The following is a 20,556-nucleotide window of genomic DNA, read 5'->3' on the forward strand; positions in this document are numbered from 1 at the left end:
AACTAAAATCCTGTTTGACAAAAAAGATTTGATCTTATCTTATGGTGATTCAAGAGGCATTTAAATATTAACATGCATAATGTTAACTACAAACTACTTGTACATTGCAGCATTTTATTTGATCATTTGATGTGGGAGGTATGTGAGCACTGAGCTCACGTCCACATCCTAAAAAGAGATCACATGATTGTAATTATATCGCGAAGCTACCAATTACGCGCCGCTGTCTGGTTTTCAAAATGAATAGTGGTGTATAGATTTTTCCTACGCTGCTCCATTAGTTTTTAACCAGATCGTTATAGATGTCCGTCCCCATATGTTGCAGCTGATTTGACATCTCAGTGTTTGTCTGTGTGCATTGGAGTATGTGCTTGTGGTAGTGGGGGGCCGCTGATGCAGTGAGTCATAGGAAAGTAAGAGACAGATCGGCACTTAAAGTCAGGGCTGCGAGATCAATCACCATTGAATCAAAATCACATCTTTGATGGCCACTAAGCAAAAGGCTGTAATTTTTAGATCATATAATACTCTAACTATGGCTCCCATATCTCCAGGGGGTTTTGCAAACTGACGTCTGCACACATCTTCAGAAATGTGTGTGATTCTTGTCTTGGTTTGGCAATTCAGAATTCGGTCTCAAATTTAATACCAGTAGTACATTGCTTAAAAGTGGAAACTGCAACCATGTCAAATATTTCAACTGGGTAGCGATGGCCTGTATAAATGTACGTCGGGAGTAATAGTTATATCTCTCTACGCAAAATCCATACAACTGATGTAAAGATCACTTATTTTGAGATATTGGGTTCAAAAGTCAAGTCATAACTGATATTATTTGAGCAAATGAAATGGTTAAATACATGACTGTCCATGCTTTTTGCACCTTTACACCTTTCTCTATTTCAGTTTGAATGTAAAGTTTTATTTAGGCATGATGAACATTTCCGTCATCAGACTTCAGCTAAATAACATAAACACGTACGCTGTTATCCCGGCGTATATATTGTTAGTGGAAGGAAAGCAGGTGTCTTGGTATTTCAGTCTCGTGTCCTTCACCCCGGAGAGTGACGCTGTTAGTTTGTTCTCACACTCTATCCCGGGGCCTTTGTGAAGGAGAGGGGGATTTGCACGGATTTGCCGCTTTCTTTGATAAGTGTACCAATAATCCGCAGGTTTCCCAGAAGAGGAGCAAAATGACACTATGTTAACCCCACTCGGCTGCAGTGTGCGAGGCAAGCAGGGAAACCGTGGTGCAGTTTTTCAGGTTTACAAAAAAATAGGATGTAGAATTTGAACACTTTGGGCTCATTATGTCAAATTACTCGTATATCTAAAAATGTCTGGTGTTTTTTTTTATTTTTTATATATAGACAGATACCAGACCCTGTGTAAGTCCTTCAGTATTATTATGATGCCGCTGGATTCTGTTCTAAATCTGAACGCTTTTATCCCTAAAGTCGCTGATTATCCCACAACAAAAAACTAAACTGAATTTTAGAGGGTTTTGCAAAATGAAGTATGAAGTATTCCTACAAATCCAATGTTGGTTGACCGAGGTCCTCAGAACACATGTGCAGAAGGAACAAATCTACAGAACGATTAACATTAAAGTGATAGTCTGTAAGTTTGCAAAGTGAGGAGAGATGGAGTGAAATTTGAAAGTGCAACAATCAAGTTCCTCTATAACCAGTTTGGTTTGCAAAATTGAGGAGAGCAGGAACAGAATTATCAAAAGTAAGTGGTCAAGCTCCTCCCCCTCCCTCCTGATTGGACCTGACAGAGAAAAGCTCGTCTCATTGGTCAACGTGGGAGGATGCTAGACTCTGATTAGTTGTTGAGATCCAGGAAGGAGGGACTTTACAGAAAAATATATATAATTAAACTTTCTTTACACCAAAATGCAAGACCAGGGGGTCGATTTTGCTCATTTTATAAAATGTGTAGAACATTTAGACTTCCAGACTATCACTTTAATGCCTCATGTCAAAACAAGACTTGAGAATATTAAATCGGGTCCAAAACAAAGCTAAAAATGTATTTAAAATGAGGAAAATCATTAAAACTGAGCTTTGTTTACATAGTGACATGTGTTGTGGCGTATCCTTAAATTTCGCAGTCCTAGCGTCATTTACCATAGTTGGATCATTCGAGTTTTTCAGTGCGCCCTCTTTGGCCACTAAATCCTCACCGTTCCTGCCACAGACCAAAAAAAAACAGCTCAAAAGACACGCAATAGACGGTGTCAGTCGTGCACAGCTGTTTTCTGTCACAAAGCTCATGTCAGCGGGTCACGACCTCCTTTCAGAGCCACTCCACAAACCAATGACATCAGTGTCCTCCCGCCCCCCACCGGGTTCCACTGAGTCACCGTTTCTAAATCATGTCCACTTGTCTGATAGCGCTAATCTCTCGCTCTCGCTCTTGACAGGCCTCGATTATGTGAGCCAACAAACTTTTCAGACCCCTTACACCTACCTTTGCGAGCGCTGAAATCTCCTCAAGTCAAGTATTTACATGTCACACAAAGTTTAAAACCCGTTTGGAACTGTCCATCAGTCACTTGTCGTTGAAAAAACGCCACCGCCTCATTGTGGTTAACCAGACCCAGTTGGCGGAAAGCGCTTTGGTTTGACATTGCCTTTTGTATCTCACAGGCTTCCGAGAGCAGGAGAAACGGGCTTATCTGAGTGTCCCGTTGGCCCCGTGTTTCGCAGAGTCACGCTCCATTTTCGGAACAAAATCACCGCGTCATGACAGCAAAACTGAGTCAGCATTACAGTTTCTACCCAAAGTAATAATTACATTCAAAAGGGTCAATCGTTTTTCCATCTTTGTCTTATAGGAATCTAACAATAGATACAGACGGCGTCGCGTCATACTAGGGGCCGTGGTCTGGCAGGGGAAAGGAAGTGTGTTATGGAAATTGTTATTTTTGCACACTTTTTTAGACTTTTTCTGCCGGACTATTCACCTTATTCAGATGAGTCTAAGCACTTTATGTTACCGGGGATTTCAATTATTGTCGGATAGTGATGAAAATAAAATGGGAATAAAGGTTCAGGTGACTTAAATTTGTGTGGCCTAAGGCTGATCAGAGTGTGAAGACGGAACGTGACCTCAGATTATTTTTACCGATATTTTGGTGTGCTGTCTGTTATCATTAGCTGTGAGCATCTGTAAAGAACCAAGGCCGACCGATATATTTACACGTCGGAAATGTCACATGTTGCATTCATACAGTATTTAGCACACACAAAGTCAAGTAAAAAATAAACAGCACTCAAAGTTAGCCGTTAGCTTGTAGCATTAAGCTAGCGTTAGTATTTTGGTTTGCATTTTTCCATTATTTATGTATTGATGCATCTATAACTCATCATTTGTTAAAGCAGGGGTGGAGTCGTTGGTGAAAGAGTTGTTTCTTTTCCTTTGAGTTTTCCCCCTCGACTGTGGCCGTTCATGGGCGTTCCCTAAGGTGCCGTGTGTATGCTAGCTATAGACATTCCATGGTTGCAGTCCATTTAAGGGGAGACACAGCCTACAAAGCATTTTTTTCTTTCACTTTTCAGGTTTTGAGGCAGTAGGGTCTCTCTCTTAACATTTAAACTTTCACCTGGAAACAAAAAAATACCTAATCTTCGCAAAAATGTTTAAAGAGGGGGTCTAGTCTATCACCAGTCTATATCACACTACAATGATGCCGAAACCTTCTGTTGGTCTGTAAATGCAGTAAATTAGAATAACTGCCTTGTATAAAATTGCTCTCTCAAAATGGCTGTAGCGAATGCCTTGAAATAGGCCTCTGTCTCTTTAAAAACCTCTGACTCTTTCCAACACGCCCCCTCCACACTCTGTCTGTGGCATCAGTGGGGAGGGGGTTCTGCTGAGGAGCAGTGGTTGGTTACTCGGCTGGTGACGAAAGGTCGGAGGCGTCTCCAGGAGGTGGGGGCGTTCCTAGGAGGACTCAGGCAAACCTATCCCTAAAATGGCTGCCATCAGAGTTTTTACAGATTACTCAAAAATACGTGAATGTGCCAAGGCAACACTTCAGGCATGTTTTTAATGAGGGAATGACATAATAACATGATGTAAAGCTTGAAAAAGTCGATTTTGCATAATACCCCCCCTTTAATTATTGCACTGATTCAATATTTCTCCATAGCTTTCTTTATTTATATGTTTCTTTGGTCGGGACAGTGCATGTTAATGAACATGCATGGGACTCATGCATGTAAACGAGCCACACCGGATTGTAGACTTGGGCTAATTTGCATCCGCTGTCCCCCACTCGCACTCTTAAAAACACTCTCATTCATCCTGGCCTATTGTACATGTTTTTTGTGGTAGAGTGCCTGGAGGAAAACCTACACAGAAGAATGAGAACATAATAATAATAATCATAATAATAATAATAATAATAATGCATCAAACTTGCATAGCGCTTTTTTGGACACTCAAACAACAAACATAAAATGACAGAAAACTTTGAATAATTTTTTTTTATGTCAGTAGCGTCTCCAGCAGAAGTTTCAAATGGATAGCCTACTGTATCTCTGAATGTAAAAAGTTTCCCTAATCACCTGTAGCGTCTTGCCTTAAAGGCACACTGCATAACATTTTGGACTATACTATTGCCGACAAAACAAAACATGCTCCTAATGTCCAGCTCAGAAAATGACAAACTAACCTGTTTAAATCTCAAATTCTACTGCCTTTCATCACATCTCCATGGAGACGAGCTGAAGACGTACCCACCCCCAGTAAAGTTTACAGTCATATCTTAGAAGGGGTCAACCTCATAAATGTTTGTTTGTACATTTATGAGTGATGAAAATATTGTATTTCAATTTTATTTATCGGGTAAAATTCTATGCGGTGTGGCTTTAATTTGCAGAGATTTGAAAAAAAAAAAAAAAAAAAGAGACTACTTTTAGATCGAAATCTCCATATCTTCACATTATTTTGCAAGTGCAGTACACAATGAAGTGAACGAATCAGACAAACCGTGCTCACGCAAAAACGAAAATAAAGATTTTATGATTTTCCTGTATCTCCGTTCTATCCAATCATTGAGAAGAAATGAACAACTCACAGCATGCCCAGGCGCTATCAGGATCAAGATCTTTAATGTGCGGTTGGTAATAATCCCTCATCTATTCACATCTATTAATGCATGGCTGAGAAACCCAAACCCATAATTACTTTAGAAATACTAATGCTCTCGTCCTGTTGATGAAGGACGGTCAGGGAGGGTGTGTCCAGGCTCCGCAGTGGGCCGGGCCGCACGCACATTACCAGAACTAAGCACTGAGGCCATATTTATTTCAGTCAAATGACTCATAACTGATGCTATTACATCTAGTGCCTCTGAAGCGCAGCCTCCAGAGTACACAGAGCACTGCGGCGTCCTAGTCTCCATGTGGTCAACATTGACAGACGTGAATAATTTATAAAGGATGACTGCATCGCGCCCTGTTATTCTTGCCTACTGGACTAAATGTTTCACCGACTCAAGCCATAACTGGTTTTCAAATAATTCACGACTCGCTGGGATATTTAAACAAGCCTTCAGGGCGTATCTGTTGCATTAACAAACCTGATCTTTTTTCTTTTTTTTTTCCCAGATAGTGGATTTATTATTGAGCTTAAAGCAACACTGCGGAACTGTCCAGGTTATATGCTGGTATGATCGGCTTGACACAGACAATCCCTTTTTTGCAGTGGGTGATCAAAAGAAAGCATTTTAGTCTACTTTATTTACACACACACACACATTTTCTCCAGCTTGACATTACCCAAATCTAAAAGCAAAAAAAAAAGTGGCAAAAGAGTGACCAAAAACGTGCGCGGAAAAGCAACAAATAACACAATTAGAAAAGCGACAAAAAAGTGACTAAAAAGTGATGGAAAAAGCAACAAAAAATGAGTGACAAAAAGGTGATAAAAATGGGACCAAAACACGACAAAAAAATATGACAAAAAAGCGTAGTCCCTGGTGACACAAAATAATAAAATCAACAGTACACATATAATAATATAATCATTAAAACTGCTCCTAAAGTCCAGCAGCATTTAACCCCATTTAAAGTCACAGTCTTTCACAATCAGACAATACCACAATAACATTTATCACATATTCATCATTAAAAATGGTCTCAACTTATGTAGCGCTTTTCCACCTGCTTTAGGCACTCAAAGAAACAGTCACCCATTCACTCTCATTCATACACCAATGCACACAGACACAGGAGGCAAGGTGGGTGAAGTGTCCTGCCCAAGGACACGACAACAGCGTGCACATTCAGGAGATGGGGTTCGAACCCCCGACCTTCCTATTATGAGACAACCCGCTCTACCATCTGCGCCACTCCCGGAGCGTCACGTTCTCTTGCTAAGCTGAATCCATTCATCACAGTGTAAAATCTAGCTTTTTTCCTCTAGCTTTTTAAATAGCTGTGCAGCGAAAGGCAGCGAGAGGACAGGAAGTGAGACAGCGAGATAAGGCAGGATAACAAATGTAAGGTCTGTTCTGTGTGTGAAAGCCTGCATTATTAGACTGTCACTCTATGGTAAAGCTCCATTCACTGCACAGATAAGACTGCAACATTATGGCGTTTGCCTCATAAAAACCTCTGCGCTCCGTTGACAGGGCGCTCGCAACTTGCTACTTGGTGGCGAGCCCGCAGCGGGGTCTCGATTGGACAAACCCCGGTTCAAGGACAGTGCGTCTGGCCGCGTCTTTGTTATGGGAGCTGTGGAGACTTTGTTATCGTTCGAGCTCCATTAATTCCAATTGGTTTTAGCGCAGCCGCGATAAGTGGCAGCGTCTGCTTGTCTCTCTCTCACAAATCACCGCGTCGTCCTTTGCGTGAATATGGGGACAGTTACATGAAATAATGCACATTCACGTCAATCAAGGCCTGTACTTTTGTTTACATAACTATGTTGTATCTCTTGGCCTTAAGCAGGACACCTCCAGAGCAACTACCTTTAGCCTCTTAACTCCCGCCTTAACCAAACACATTTCCTCCAGTGCAGCTTTACCCAAATCTAAAAGCTTCTTGACTGGAGAGTTTACAGCCTATAGGCCTATGTAACATCTTTACCAATTATTGTTTTATACGTTTTTGTGGCTTCATCACAGTTACATTACACACAAAAAAGTAAATGCAGCCAAAACGCGACAAAAAAGCAATTAGAACGTGACAAAATGCTTCAAACGCAAAACAAAAAGCCACTAAAACATGACAAAAAGGCCACAAAAAGGACTAAAGCTTGACTTTTGTAGGCCTTAGCTTTCAAATGAGGCAATGCCTTGGCCTATAGGCGGTAGGGTCTCGGGTCAAGAAGCTTTAAGATTTGGGTAGTGCAGAACTGGAGAGAATGTGCTTGGTTACGGTGGGGGCTGAGAGGTTCACTTTCACTCCTAATACCTGGTAGTTTGCATTTCATTTATTTTCATTTATTAATTTATTTGAATGGGACAGTGCATATTAATGAACAGACAACTAGTGCTGTAAATATGCCTCAAATAGCTCAAGGCTAATTTCCATCCGCAGTCCCATAAAAAACAAGACAAGAACATACAAAATATAAAACATATAAGCCACAACACACAAGCAGAACATTACAGACAAAACAGGCAAGACAACAACAACTACACAATACATAAAGTGCATCTCTTTCGTACGCCACTCCCCTCGTCCCTCCCACTCACACACCTGTACCTGTAAATATTTTAAAATATGTTCCTGTCTAATGCCTTTTAATGGTTACACCTTTGTTGGCAGAAAAGCCGTTCTTTCAGGTGTCTCTTAAATGAGACGTAGGTGCTGTTTTCTCTAACTGTCACAGGTAGAGTGTGCCAACTAGAACAAGCCTTAATGGAAAGTCTCACAATTTCTTTTTTTGTTTAGTGTGAAAAGACTGGGGTTTTTGATCAAGTACCTTAATAGCTGCTTTGTACAACTGCTGAATGGGTTTCAGCGCAGTGGCACCAACAAAGGACCAGGCCGTGAAACAATATTCAATATGGGAGAATATCATACAGTGGAGGTTACATGACTTTGCTGCCTCTGTTGTAATAAAGGGACAAATTTGTTTATAGTTTTTTGAATTGAATGATGGTGTTTGTGACCTTTTTAATGTGCTTTTTGAATGTGACTTTGGGATCCAAGATTACTCCAAGATATTTAAAGTGGGTCACTAACTCCAGCTCCTCTCCATCCAAAAACACAGATGATCTCTCTTGTTTCAAGGTTTTTTTGCACATAACATGAGCTCGCTGACTTTGAACACAGAATTGATTGTCTTATCGCGTACATTTCACATTCACAAGTGATTCTAAAACAGCACAGCACTGTCTGCCTGGAAAACCCCTGCTTTCTCCTGCCCTGCTATGATAACAGCATGTTACAGGTTTTGCATATAGGTTCTGCATGTGGTTGGACAGGGCCGCGTATCTAAAGGAGTGAAAAGTGAAAAGCTTTTACATTTTCAAGGACAAAGGAGGAGTTAGTGCTGCGGGGAGGAAATGACTAGTTTCTCACACTTAGCTCGCGAAGGAGCTCTCTGCAGCTACTTTTATTCTTCGGTTATTTTCTAAAGTTTTACTCGTGCGCAAAGACGCCGGAGCATGAATTTCAATGCGAGGAGAGTCACCTTGCCTGCAATCACGCCTCTCTGTCTGCAGAAACGGGTAGGAGTCTTTGCATAGATTCGGATGTTTTCTTGGACGTAGTCTGTGAAAGTGCTGCAGGTTTTATGTGACCATTCATGCGGCGCTAACCGATGTGATGTGAATGTCGGTAAATAACGGTTTTGTTTGACTCTTCAGTAATGAGACGAAAGGAAGAACAACAGGTTTTGTCATGGATCATGGATTTGTTTCGTGGCGAGGTGATTGAAGGCTGAATATGGAAATCACGCCTTGGTGGAGGTCCCTGCATTTTAACTCTATCATCAGCGTATTGTTTTAAACGGCGTAATCTTGAATAATCGCGAAGAGTTTCCGAGAAGGCACGCAAACCTTAACGCCGGGTCTTTGCCTTTAAGCTGAATCCTAATTGACAGTGCCTGAAACGCGATGTTTAACTTGGCCCCGGCTCCGTTGCCTCATTTGTCACGCTGGCAGCCGCCGCACTTGTCAAAACGCGACGCAAGCGATCCCAGCGGGTCAAATGCACAATGTAGTGTCAAGCTGTCCGACAAATATAGCACCTACTTGTTCACGGTTGGTTGCATAAGCCAGTCGTGGAAAGTGACACAGTGAAAAAAACATTGTCAAGTGCATATTTGACTCTGCAAAAAGTTATGTAGATATTCAGTATATGCAACATTGTTTGGAAAGGAGTGTATTTGTCCTTGATTTCGGTGCGTTAAACACCTCAATGCACTTAAAAGTTCATAATAAATCCCCTTTTACGTGAAATATGTTTTTTTCTTGTTTTCATAAAAGCTTTGTTTACTTGTAAGAGTTATTCAAACTAGTAAGGTGTCATATTCTTAATTTAAATCTTATATCAAGATATGACTTTACTTTTGCAGCTTGTCTTTGTATTTTCTGCATCACTACAGTTTGATTAAAAGTTCACGGATTTAGATTTAGCTCTGAGTCCTTTAGAGGAATGGAGTGGAGTTCGCGATCGAAGGTTGAACCAGAGGGAGGGACGACAGAGAAGGGAGAAGGTTCCCTCTTTTAAGTTGAAAGTCGGACGCAGAGATTCTGATGTCCTTTCTTTTGCTGGTCACCCTCTGACAGAGAAGCATGCTGCTGGATGTGCACGCTTTGCGAAAGTAAAACGTTATCATAAATGTTGTTATAGAATGAACCTGCGTAAAGCTTTTCCAAATGGGCAACTTAAAGTGATTGTCCGGAAGTCTAAATGCATCATATCAACCACTTGGTCTTACATTTTGATCTAAAGTAACTAATGATAATAAATAAATAAATATTGTATACTATATACTATACATTTTTGTAAAGTCTCTCCTTCCAGGATCTGAGCAGCTAGTCTAGTATCCTCCCGCGTTGACCAATGAGACAAGCTTTTCCTCACTAGCTGGGGAATCTAGCGAGTTCCAATCAGGAGGGAGGGGGAGGGGCTTGATCGATGCTTTGATAATTCTGTTCCTGCTCTCCTCATTTTGCAAACTAAGAAGGGCTTTCTGGTTAAAGAGGGGAGGAACTTGATTGTTTACATTCACATTTCACTCTGTTTCCTCACTTTGCAAACTTACAGACTATAACTTTAAATGGTGAGAAGTGACCTGTTTGAATTTTCGCACCATCACTCCCTGTATCCTGAAGTTTTCGTGCAAAAACGACACAGATCATTCAGCTGTTCTGTGATTGGTTAATATGCTTGTCAATCACGCCCATTGGTGAACTCGAACCCACCCGGTCTCAGACTACAGGTCTTTGTAAAGAATGCGAAAAGCAAAAGTGTGGGAACTGCTTTTCATCCATTTCAAAGTGGATACTTTTAAGTCAAAGTCTTGGCTTCTGTATCTACATGTTTTCTTATATTAAAAGAAGTACTTCCCATAACTGGCTCCAACCACTATCTACTGACTACTAGAACTGTCCCCCTTTCACTTTGCAAAGTAGTCGACGGCTTTCCTGCAAGCTTATCTTTGCAATTTGATAACATTTGTCTTCAGCATTTCATTTTGCAGTTTCTCCCCCGTGCATCTCATTCTGCAAGGAGGATATTAGAATGAGCTTAGAGGACAGCATTTATGTATATGTGGACTCCTTCCGATGTTAAAAACGCAGCCGTCAGATCCGTTCAAGGTAAAGGCAAAGTAGTCTTAATTGGGGAAAAAGCTCGCCTCGTCCCGGCCTTGAGATAAGGCGCTCTAATGGGGGATTTTATGTTCAACAAGGCTATATTTAGTGCTCCGTACAGAGACCCTGGCTGTACTGTCTTCTCTTTTATCCTCGGCACATGACACACGCGTTCCTTATCCCTCGCGCCGCTGCTATGACTCCAAACTGGTAGCCTCGACCCCCCCCCCCGGCTGAAACTACTGACACGATGATATGAAGTATTTTTCACTGGCAGTTTTTTTGGCTGCTTTATTGTTTTATTTGTGCTCAGACAGTCTTCAGTCTTTTTTGGTTATATCCAACCAAGGAGGGGCCTTTCTGTGCTGAGCTATGTTGTCCCTTCGTCTGGGCAGGTTTCTTCCTGGTGCTTCGATGGTTCCCTGGGGTTTTGCTCAGTGTTTAGCTCATGTTCATCTGTTTTATCCACAAGAAGTATGGCTTGTTACCTTTCAGCTTTGGTTTCGGAACCCACCATCACCGTAGCGTGACAAACCACGGCCTAAATAAGAGTATTTATTCCAAGCCCATAAAATGTTTCGCCACATAATATTGCTTTAAGCATTGAATAAACCTTTACAGCTGAATTCACGACTAAAACAACGCAGCACCAATCATTTTTCCAGACTGGAGTTTGGTTTTGTGCCCTTTCCTGTAGATAAATCACAGAAAGAAGCCTAAAAGCCTGAAAGAAATCAAATTTGAAAAGAATTCTCTATCATACAAATGTCCTGCTGTATTGATTGAGGGGTTCCTTGAGAAAAGGCTTCAAACCCACTGTAAAAGTTTGCGCAACCCACCAGTGGTGTCACACTGATCTAGAACCATGAAAACAAGATGATAATGCTGCTCATACACTCTGTTGTCCATAGAAGAGTAAGGGCCAGATCTAGTGCCTGGCGTAAGGACAGCGCAAACTGTAAACGTTACGGTTATCTTCTATGGAGGCTCACGTTCATTTACTCGTTCCTCTGCCTTGTTTTCTTCCTTTAAAGGGACTATGCGGAGTTTGAAAATGTTAACATTATGTTTTTTCCTCCCCCTAAATGTTCCATAATGTGTAGAATGGGCCCAGACCTAGTCACCACTACTGCCTCTAAAATCCTGCACTCAAAAAGTTGTTAATTCGGCCATCATGCACGGGCTTAATCTAGAACCTGCAGTTACACGTACGGCCTGAGGTGGCAGTAGTGAGTATAAAATGGCCAACTTGCATCTAGCCCCTTTAAGCATTTTGAGCTCCATTGTGAGCAAAACAATGTCCGTGTCCCGAGAGAAAGAGATGTATCCAACAGCCGGTCCTGCTGTGGCGCGGGTCGGCGCTCGCTCGGCCGTAATTGCATTAACGTGACCAAAACAAAAGCACTTGTTCACCCCTCACTCCTCCACAACTTTCCCCCTTCCAGTCCGCGGAGTCTGGTTGGAGAGAAAAAAAGGCTGTTGTACATAACACCGCCATTGGTCATGGGTGTTTTTCCACCCAATGTACTTCCCACTGAAATGCGCTCAGTCCAGGAGCTGAAAGATCTCACAGAGCACTCCAACTCGGCGCAAAATGTTACGCCATAGTCTGCGTTTAGAAGCACAAGATCGGGCTCTATTTCTAGAGCATTTCTTTGAGTGCCGTCTCAGAACCAGACATCATTATGAAGTATCTAATCTTTTTTTATTGATTGATTTATTTAAAGTTCTGTCCCGCCCCCTATCCCTACCTCAACATTTTATTTCTTTTACCACACTGGAACCTTTAAACAATACCCAGGCCTGTCTAAAAACATGCTCTGGCTGTGGAAGTCTCAACAGTTCAATCTAAATCAAACATATTTATTGCACAATGTTTTTCCGTAATAAACCGTCTGGCACAGTCTGTCTATTGTTGTAACCCGGTGTCCCCTGATAAAAGCACATGCTGTATGTGTAAGCAGCATGTCACTTTATCAGGCAGAAGGGTTGGTGTTATTTGAACCTTTTGTACTGTTTTTTGTTGTACATCCTTTTGGAGAGATTATCAAAAACTGCAATGCTTGTGACGAGTGTGGACGTTAGAAAATGCAGGACATCAACACAAATAATCCAAAAGTGGCTCCATTTGCACACATGGCGCATCTGCTGATCCGTGATTTCATCCTTATCAACGCCTTATCAACGTCTTTGTCCAGGTTGCGGCTATACTGCGATAAAAGCAGCAGTAACTAGACGTTTACAGCATGACCTCAGGCCCAATAATGATCCTCTAACAATGTGAGTTCCCATAGAGATTTATTACGGCGCTGCGTCTCATAAAGGCCCCATTGTCAAAGCGCTGTGTTTTATAATGTAATTGTGTAAGTTTGTTTCAATGACACGTAAATAAAAGGATCATGTGCTAGATCATGAATCTTAGGATATTTTCAACCGACCGCTCCTAGCGCATTTCCGTGCTTGTCATTCTAGTACTATAAACCAGACTCTGCAAAACCCCCCAAACATGTCCTTCCTTTAGTTGACTGTTAATACAAAGTTTTGTATAGTCAGCCTATTCATTAGTGCCTGAAGAAATGCTACATTCTGAACAGGGAGGAACTGCAGTAGTTTTGTTTGTTTGTTTTTTTAAAGGCACACCGTGTAGAATTGTACTTAAAAAATAAAATTGAAATACTAGCATTTATTTTATGATAGATCATTTAATCATTGGAAAAACACCTCATGAATGTACACACAAACATCTGTTTTTGCTGTAAGCGGCTCAGCTCTCCTAAGACATGACTGTATCTTTACCGGGAGTGGGTACGTCTCCAGCTCGTCTCCATGGAGATGTGACTAAGTCAATAGAATTTGATATTAAAATAGGTTAGGTCCTCATCCAAATCCATTCTTTGATTATTCCCTGAGCATGTTTTGTACTAATGGCAACAGTATGCAGTGTCCCTTTAAATAAGTGGAAAGTAATATATTTTTTTGGGGGGGGGGTTCAGCTTGTCATGATGAAAGTGGGCCCTGAACCACGGCTTTATCAGGTAATGCTGCATAAAAATTTGGAAAACATATCATTGTGATTAAATAAATAGTGTATTGATTGCGATTAGCAATTTTGTTTGTGTTCACACTGGAAGTGAACCCTGGTGCACTTTCAAGGATTGTGAACTTTGTGCAGTTATTGAACGTCCCACGCTCCCTCGTCTTTCCCACGCTTATTCATTCACAAATATCGACATGTTGGCGTCCACGTGTGGCACAAAAGGCGACCAAGAGGACGCTGGAATCCAAACATGGTCATTTTCTTTCTGTGAGACGGCAGCAGCAAGAAACTGGCTGCAATATAAACTTTTTTTGTTGCATTTTTATAACTTTGTTTATGCAGTTTTGCTGCATTCTTGTCTACGTCCCGTTTCTGTCACTATTTTGAAGCTTTTTTTTTTCAAGTCTTTAGTTAATGCCGGAAATGTGCTCGGTTAAGGGGGAGGTTAAGAGGTTAATATCTAATTCCTTGCTTGATTAGAAATTTTATACATTTTTTAAAAACTGAACAAGATTACCAAAATCCCCTCTGAAAATTAATCTTTGTATTTAATAATGAATCTACAAAATGAACCCATGAATTGAAACCTGCAATTTTGGCAATTTTTATGCAAATGTCTTAGTTTTTTTTATTAAAACATGAAATTACAGAAAACTTTCCCTCATATTTAAAGGAGCTATGCCTGATTGTACAAAGAAACAGGTCACTCAAATTTCAAATTGTTATTTTCTGGTCCAAACTCATCTCAAACTTTCCTAATGCATTTACAACATCAAAATTTGTCACAGGGACTGAGTTTAAACCAGGTTTCACAACTTTCAGGGAGGAAAACTGTCACTTCACTGTAAAAAATGCCCACTAGCCTGACATTTTATGACTGTTTAAAAGGCTTTAAAACCAGTGGATAAATGTCTGCTTTTACCTTATACTAAAGGACAAAACAAATTTTATTCCAATAACCGAACATTTAAAAAATCAAGGATAGCTCCTTTAAACCATCTACTGTATAACAAAGCAACATTTTCAAACCGATATCTCCCCTGTATTCAGCTCCAGTGTCCTATATCTTGATTTTGCATATGCCCTTTTGAAAGCCTTGCAACAGTGGACATTCACTAACTGATAATGTTCTCCAAAGGCTCGCACTGACTGGACCATAAAGTGTCCTACGCAATATTATACAGTCCCATTACACAACACAATCATAGAATTTCATTAATATTTAACACTACTTAGTAACGTCTGCACTCTCCAACCCTGCAGCCACTTCCTTTCACTCAATAAAGACAGTTTATGCTCCCCACTCTGCTCTGTTTGATTTGCTTTAATAGCTCAAATAAAACTTTCAAAGCACCTTTATTCACCCTTATCTCGCAGACGTCTCGCTTATCTTACCCCTCCCCACTCCCCGCTGTAAAAGTACGACTCAGAGTTTCATCGAGCAGTGCCCTCGTTTTGAGCTTCCCAAATGCAAACACAAGCCGCATCTGCGCAGGCCAGCCCATACATCAACCCGGCCCTACCCTGTTCTCCAGTGAAACGCGATGCCGGCATGATTTGATTTGGCTAAGTCCCAGGTCGGCCACTTCCTTGTGGCAGCTCGGCTCGAGCTCCATGCTATATCAGCAGCAAATGTAAATACGGGGGCTCGCGAGATTAAGCACATTTGACAAGACTGAGCAGTGGTCGCGATTGGAGAATCTCAAAGGTTGCAATGATTCTGGTGGTGTAATGTCCTCCGGGAACTGTGGAACATCACGTCTCTACGGGGTGTAATCTTTAGTTTAGGAACCCATAGAGACGGGGTCATTTTTGTTTATAAAGGATACGGTACTGTCGTCTTTCCGGTGAGTTTTCTAGGTGCGGACTAACAGACAGCGGGTAATGAAACAGTCGGCGCGGGCGCTGATGTCATGGTTAGCATAGATTTACTAATGGCTCCTCGCAGTCTCCATTTCTGACCTCCCCTCTGCGCGCTCTCTGAAGGGGTCTGGCTCATCCCTCCTCGGCTCTAAATCATGCAGTCAGTGGGTAACACGCACCGAGAGATACTCAAACGGCTCCTTAAGTCAAGGGATTTGAAACGGGATCGAAGCGACGGCTGTGGCAAGGAGACATCTGCAACATTGACTTTTTTTTTTTAGATTTTAACGATGTTGTATTACACACACTATCAATCATTTTCTCATTTTTCTTTTATAACTTGAAATCATCTTGGGACCACACACACCCCCTTGTAGAACCACCAGTTTACACTTCTTAGTTTGAATGCAAATTAATTTCCAAAACAATTGAACAATGAATAAGTGAAGTATGTGAAGAACTGTTATGATTTAGGCGTTCCCTGTAGTAGTTAAGTAGTTATTAAGTTTTAGTCACACTTAACTTATGAATTGTACATGATGAATTAAGTGTTAACTCATCATTTATTAAGGCTAAACAAGGTGTAGTTATTATAAAGTGTTGCCGAAGTTGCTTTAAGGGGCTAGATGCAAGTTGGACATTTTCTACTCACTACTGCCACCTCAGGTCTTATGTGTAACTGCAGCTTCTATATTAAGCTCGTGCATGACGGCACTTCGGACCCGAATTAAAACCTTTTTGAGTGACAGTGCAGGATTTTAGAGGCAGTTGTGGTGAACAGGTCTGGGCTCATTCTACACATTAGGACATTGCTGGAACATGTATAGTCCCTTTAAGATGTTGAAAGGAAATGCTTCTTATTATGAATACTGTTACTGTATTACTGTATTACTGTATACTGTATTTGCAACGCTTTTGACTAAGGGAAACAAATCTTCTGGGGCCCCTTCAGCTCAGGCCCGTAAACCATCACCGTTTTGCCTGAAATAAACCATCTTTACTCTCTGTTACGTATTTGGTCACACTCATCAGCCATTATTGTATTTGTCCAGCAGCCCTGTCGGGGCATTATGCTGGAGCGCTGCCTGCCATGGGTGTGTGAGCGCAAATAGAGCGGCCGGGGGTTGGTTGCAGAGCCTTGTGACTGCCTGTCTCTCCTCCCTCCAGAGAATGGGCTTCTTTTTCTTTCCTCTCTGTGCTGGAGAAGGAGAAAAGCTGCAGGTGATTGTGTCGTGCTTTAGCTCAGATATGATGCCCGTGATCACATAGTCTCAAACTTCATATCGTCAGCCGGCCCACTGCAATGCTTTGTACCCAGCCCCACATAGGATACAGAGCGTGTCTACACTCCAAGTGCTGCTCAGCTCAGCCGTGGAGGGTAAGTGGGACTTTCATGTGGATTAACTTGATTAGGCTTTGGTGTCTGAAGGAGACATTGCTGAAGTTTCGCAGCGTGGTCTGTTTGACGGGGAGTATGTTCCTACTTCTGTAATCATGTTTGTACAATAATGGCCTAGTAGTGACAGAGACGAGATGGTTGTTTAAGCAGTGAAATTGTTTGCACAGTGTATTGTAAATAACAGCTGCAGTGTTATCAGTTCTTGTTTGCAGGATGTTATGGTGCTCACTGCAATAGAAGAACTCGAATGTGTGTGTCAAAAGAAAACTTTGTGACGAGGCAAAATAATTGGTGTTGTCAGACAAAACCATGGTTAAGTAAAAACTAGTACAACTATCATCGCAACTTGTAGTACGTTACTGTAAATAACTGGGGCACCAGTGACTCGGTGGTTAGAGTGATCATCTTTGGCTCCATGTGTTATCAGTTCAATCCCAGCGCTGAGCAGTGCATATTGTTGTTGTGTTTTTTAAGTCTTGTTTTGACATCATTTCTGTTAGAATGGAACATGTTGAAATGGTTTAGTCAAATATTGCGATAATATCGTTATTGCAATATTGCACGGCCATAGCGCACGTTACTTCAACATCGTGCAGCCTTACCCACCAGAACACCTGTGTAGGCAAAAAGGTGCGAGAGTTGGTGATCGGTGGTGGTTAGAGGTGCTGATATATAGGGGACAGCAAACTATCCATCTTCCCAGGGCAGCTGTGGCTACATATTGTAATCAGCACTGAGTGTGAGGAGTGTGTGAATAATGGTCCACTGGAGCAGCCTGTAAAGCACAGCAAAGGCAAGCCGCCATTATATCGTGATAATCAAATGTCTGGTCTGTAATCCTGTAAAAACATACATACTTGGCCACACCAGCAGTGGCCGATTTTACTTTATTACTTTAGGAGATTCAATAATAGTTTCTGTCCCAGCTTTGATTAGTTGCCGCTAGCATTAGCATGCTTCCGTTAGCATTTGCATACTAATGCTAGCCACAGCATTTTGCACGGCAATTAAAAATACAATTGTGGAGGTTAAAACTAACTCAGCGATTGAATTGTGCTTCAAAAGGACATGCAGCATGTCCATAATGACTTAGTGAAGGTTTAGTGAAACTTATATTTAAAGAGGGGGTATTATGCTTTTTTCAGCCACATAGCACCAGTCTATATCACACTACAATGATGACGAAACCTTCTGTTGGTCTGTAAATGCAGTAAATTAGAATAACTGCCTTGTATAAAATTGCTCTTTCAAAATGGCGGTAGCGAAAGACTTGAAATAGGCCCCTGTCTCTTTAAGAACCTCTGACCCTTTCCGACACGCCCCCTCCACACGCTGTCTGTGGCATGACAACAACACTGCGCTCGTTGTCTCAACTGTATTGAAACTACGATCGGTGCATTTTAATTTTTATTGTTGGAAAGGATCTACTGTTTATCACTTTGTGAACAATGGCCACACAGGATATTATTTGGAGACAAACCTTCCACACCGGACGCTTGGAAGGGGCTCTTGCCTGAAAAATAACTGCTGTTTGGAGGCTATCTCTTTGCATCTGCCATGCCCTATGGATCTCTAACTATACCCCCATGGACGACACCAGGATCTGCAGGAGCCCATACGATTCAAAGACGGACATTATCTGTGCAGGTGGACAATGGTTTTTCGAGGTTACCCGTTAGCTTGTTATAATCGACTACAGCTCATTGTTGATGAAAGGTCTGTAATAAACCACAAATGTGTAAAGCCAGGCTCATTGTGTGATCATCGTAAAGGCTGCTTCAAGTAGTTGCCTGCTTTATTGACGTTATTTGTGCATAATATGCTGCCTGTTTTCAATGAATGTTGTGAAGGTGAAGGTTGTTAGCTTGTCGCGGCTAATAGTGCCTTAGCTCCTGGAGAAACCACTCGGCTACGATTCACTGTAGATGAAATGTGAGCAATAAACTACACAATCAACAAGCCAGGCTCCGTGTGTCATCATCATAAAGGCTGCTTCAAGCAGTTGCCTGTTTTAGTGACGTTTTCAATGCATAATATGCTGCTTGTATTCAGTGAATTTTCCCGTTAGCTTGTCGTGGCTAGCTTGTTAGCTCCGGGAGAAAACCACTCGGCTATGACCCATTGTAGATGAAATGTGAGCAATAAACTTCCAAATCAACAAGCCTGGCTCCGTGTGTGATCATTGTTAAACGGTTCTTTATGTGTGTGGTGGTTTTATTGACTTTATGTGTGCATATTTCTCGTTTTCACGTGATGACTCGAGGTTTAGCTTAGCATTAGCTTTCTCCGGAGGCTCTGTGCATCATCAAGGCCCAGCGCAGAACCAGACACTGAAATAAGTGTTCTTGTCACCGGTTTTAATCCTGGGTGTTTCGGTAACAGAAACACTGATGTGTGTCTTTGTAAAAGCCTGCCGTGGCTCCGGTTCACAATACATGAAGCTAATCCTCCATGATGACTCTGTTTACATCTTAGGGCTAGACACTGCGGGGAGGGGGTTCTGCTGAGGAGCAGTGGTTGGTTACTCGGCTGGTGACGAAAGGTCGGAGGCGTATCCTGGAGGTCGGAGGCGTTTCCTGAAGGAATCAGGCGTTTTATCCCTAAAATGGCTGCCATCGGAGTTTTTACAGATTACTCGAAAATACGTGAATGTGCTAAGGCAACACTTCAGGCATGTTTTTAATGAGGGAATGACTTAATAACATGATGTAAAGCTTGAAAAAGTCGATTTTGCATAATACCCCCCCTTTAAAAAAAACTTGTAGCTAACCCCTAATCCCCAAATATCGACCTCTCATTCAAATGTACTATGTCTCATCATTATAAATTCAAAGAGCATATGAGAGGGTACAATATTACAATGTTTCTTCAACACAACAAGTTTTCCCTGGTTTGACTTTTTGTGTGATGTCTATTGTTGATCTGTGGGACAGGAAGAAAGATTGCAAAAAGGAATTTGTCGGTAGATGCTCTGTGTAACTCCCCCTCTACTTTCTTCATCAAATTGCCACTTCAGCCGTGTAAAGATCCCATCAGACTAAATGATAAAAGGAAAAAGTTGATGTTTTTTTTTAGATTGTCCATCTGTGTTGCTGCCCCGTTACTAACCGGTTGCTGTTAATTGTCTTTCAGGTGATCAAAGTGTACAGTGAAGACCAGAGCAGCCGTGCCGTGGAGGTGCCCAGCGACATCACGGCGCGGGACGTGTGCCAGCTGTTCGTCCTGAAGAACCACTGCATCGATGACCACTGCTGGACTCTGTTCGAACACCTGTCCCACCTGGGGATAGGTAGGACTTACTCCTCTCTCGACCAGCATCTCGATATCCCGGCACGTACGGGGTATTTGAAATGTTTGGTATTGATATTATGGAGAAATTAAAAGAGGATTATCAACAGTAATCTGTATCCTAGAGTTGGCATTAACCGGCTTTTGTCTAGGGATTATGTGCTATGCCGTCAGCACCAAAAT

At 41.7% G+C, this 20,556-nt stretch overlaps 1 protein-coding gene across 2 annotated transcripts in view; it reads left to right on the forward strand.

Annotated features, from left to right (window-relative positions):
• The window catches only part of grb14 (growth factor receptor-bound protein 14), a 42,791-nt gene that overhangs the window by 7,098 nt on the left and 15,137 nt on the right, over positions 1-20,556 (forward strand). For both annotated transcript variants that reach the window (XM_079562928.1, XM_079562929.1), the window contains exon 3: positions 20,218-20,374. In XM_079562928.1, the coding sequence (XP_079419054.1) occupies positions 20,218-20,374 (157 nt within the window). The remainder of the gene's footprint in view (positions 1-20,217; positions 20,375-20,556) is intronic.

Source organism: Gobius niger (genome assembly GCF_951799975.1).
Source record: "Gobius niger genome assembly, chromosome: 9".
Taxonomy (NCBI): domain Eukaryota; kingdom Metazoa; phylum Chordata; class Actinopteri; order Gobiiformes; family Gobiidae; genus Gobius; species Gobius niger.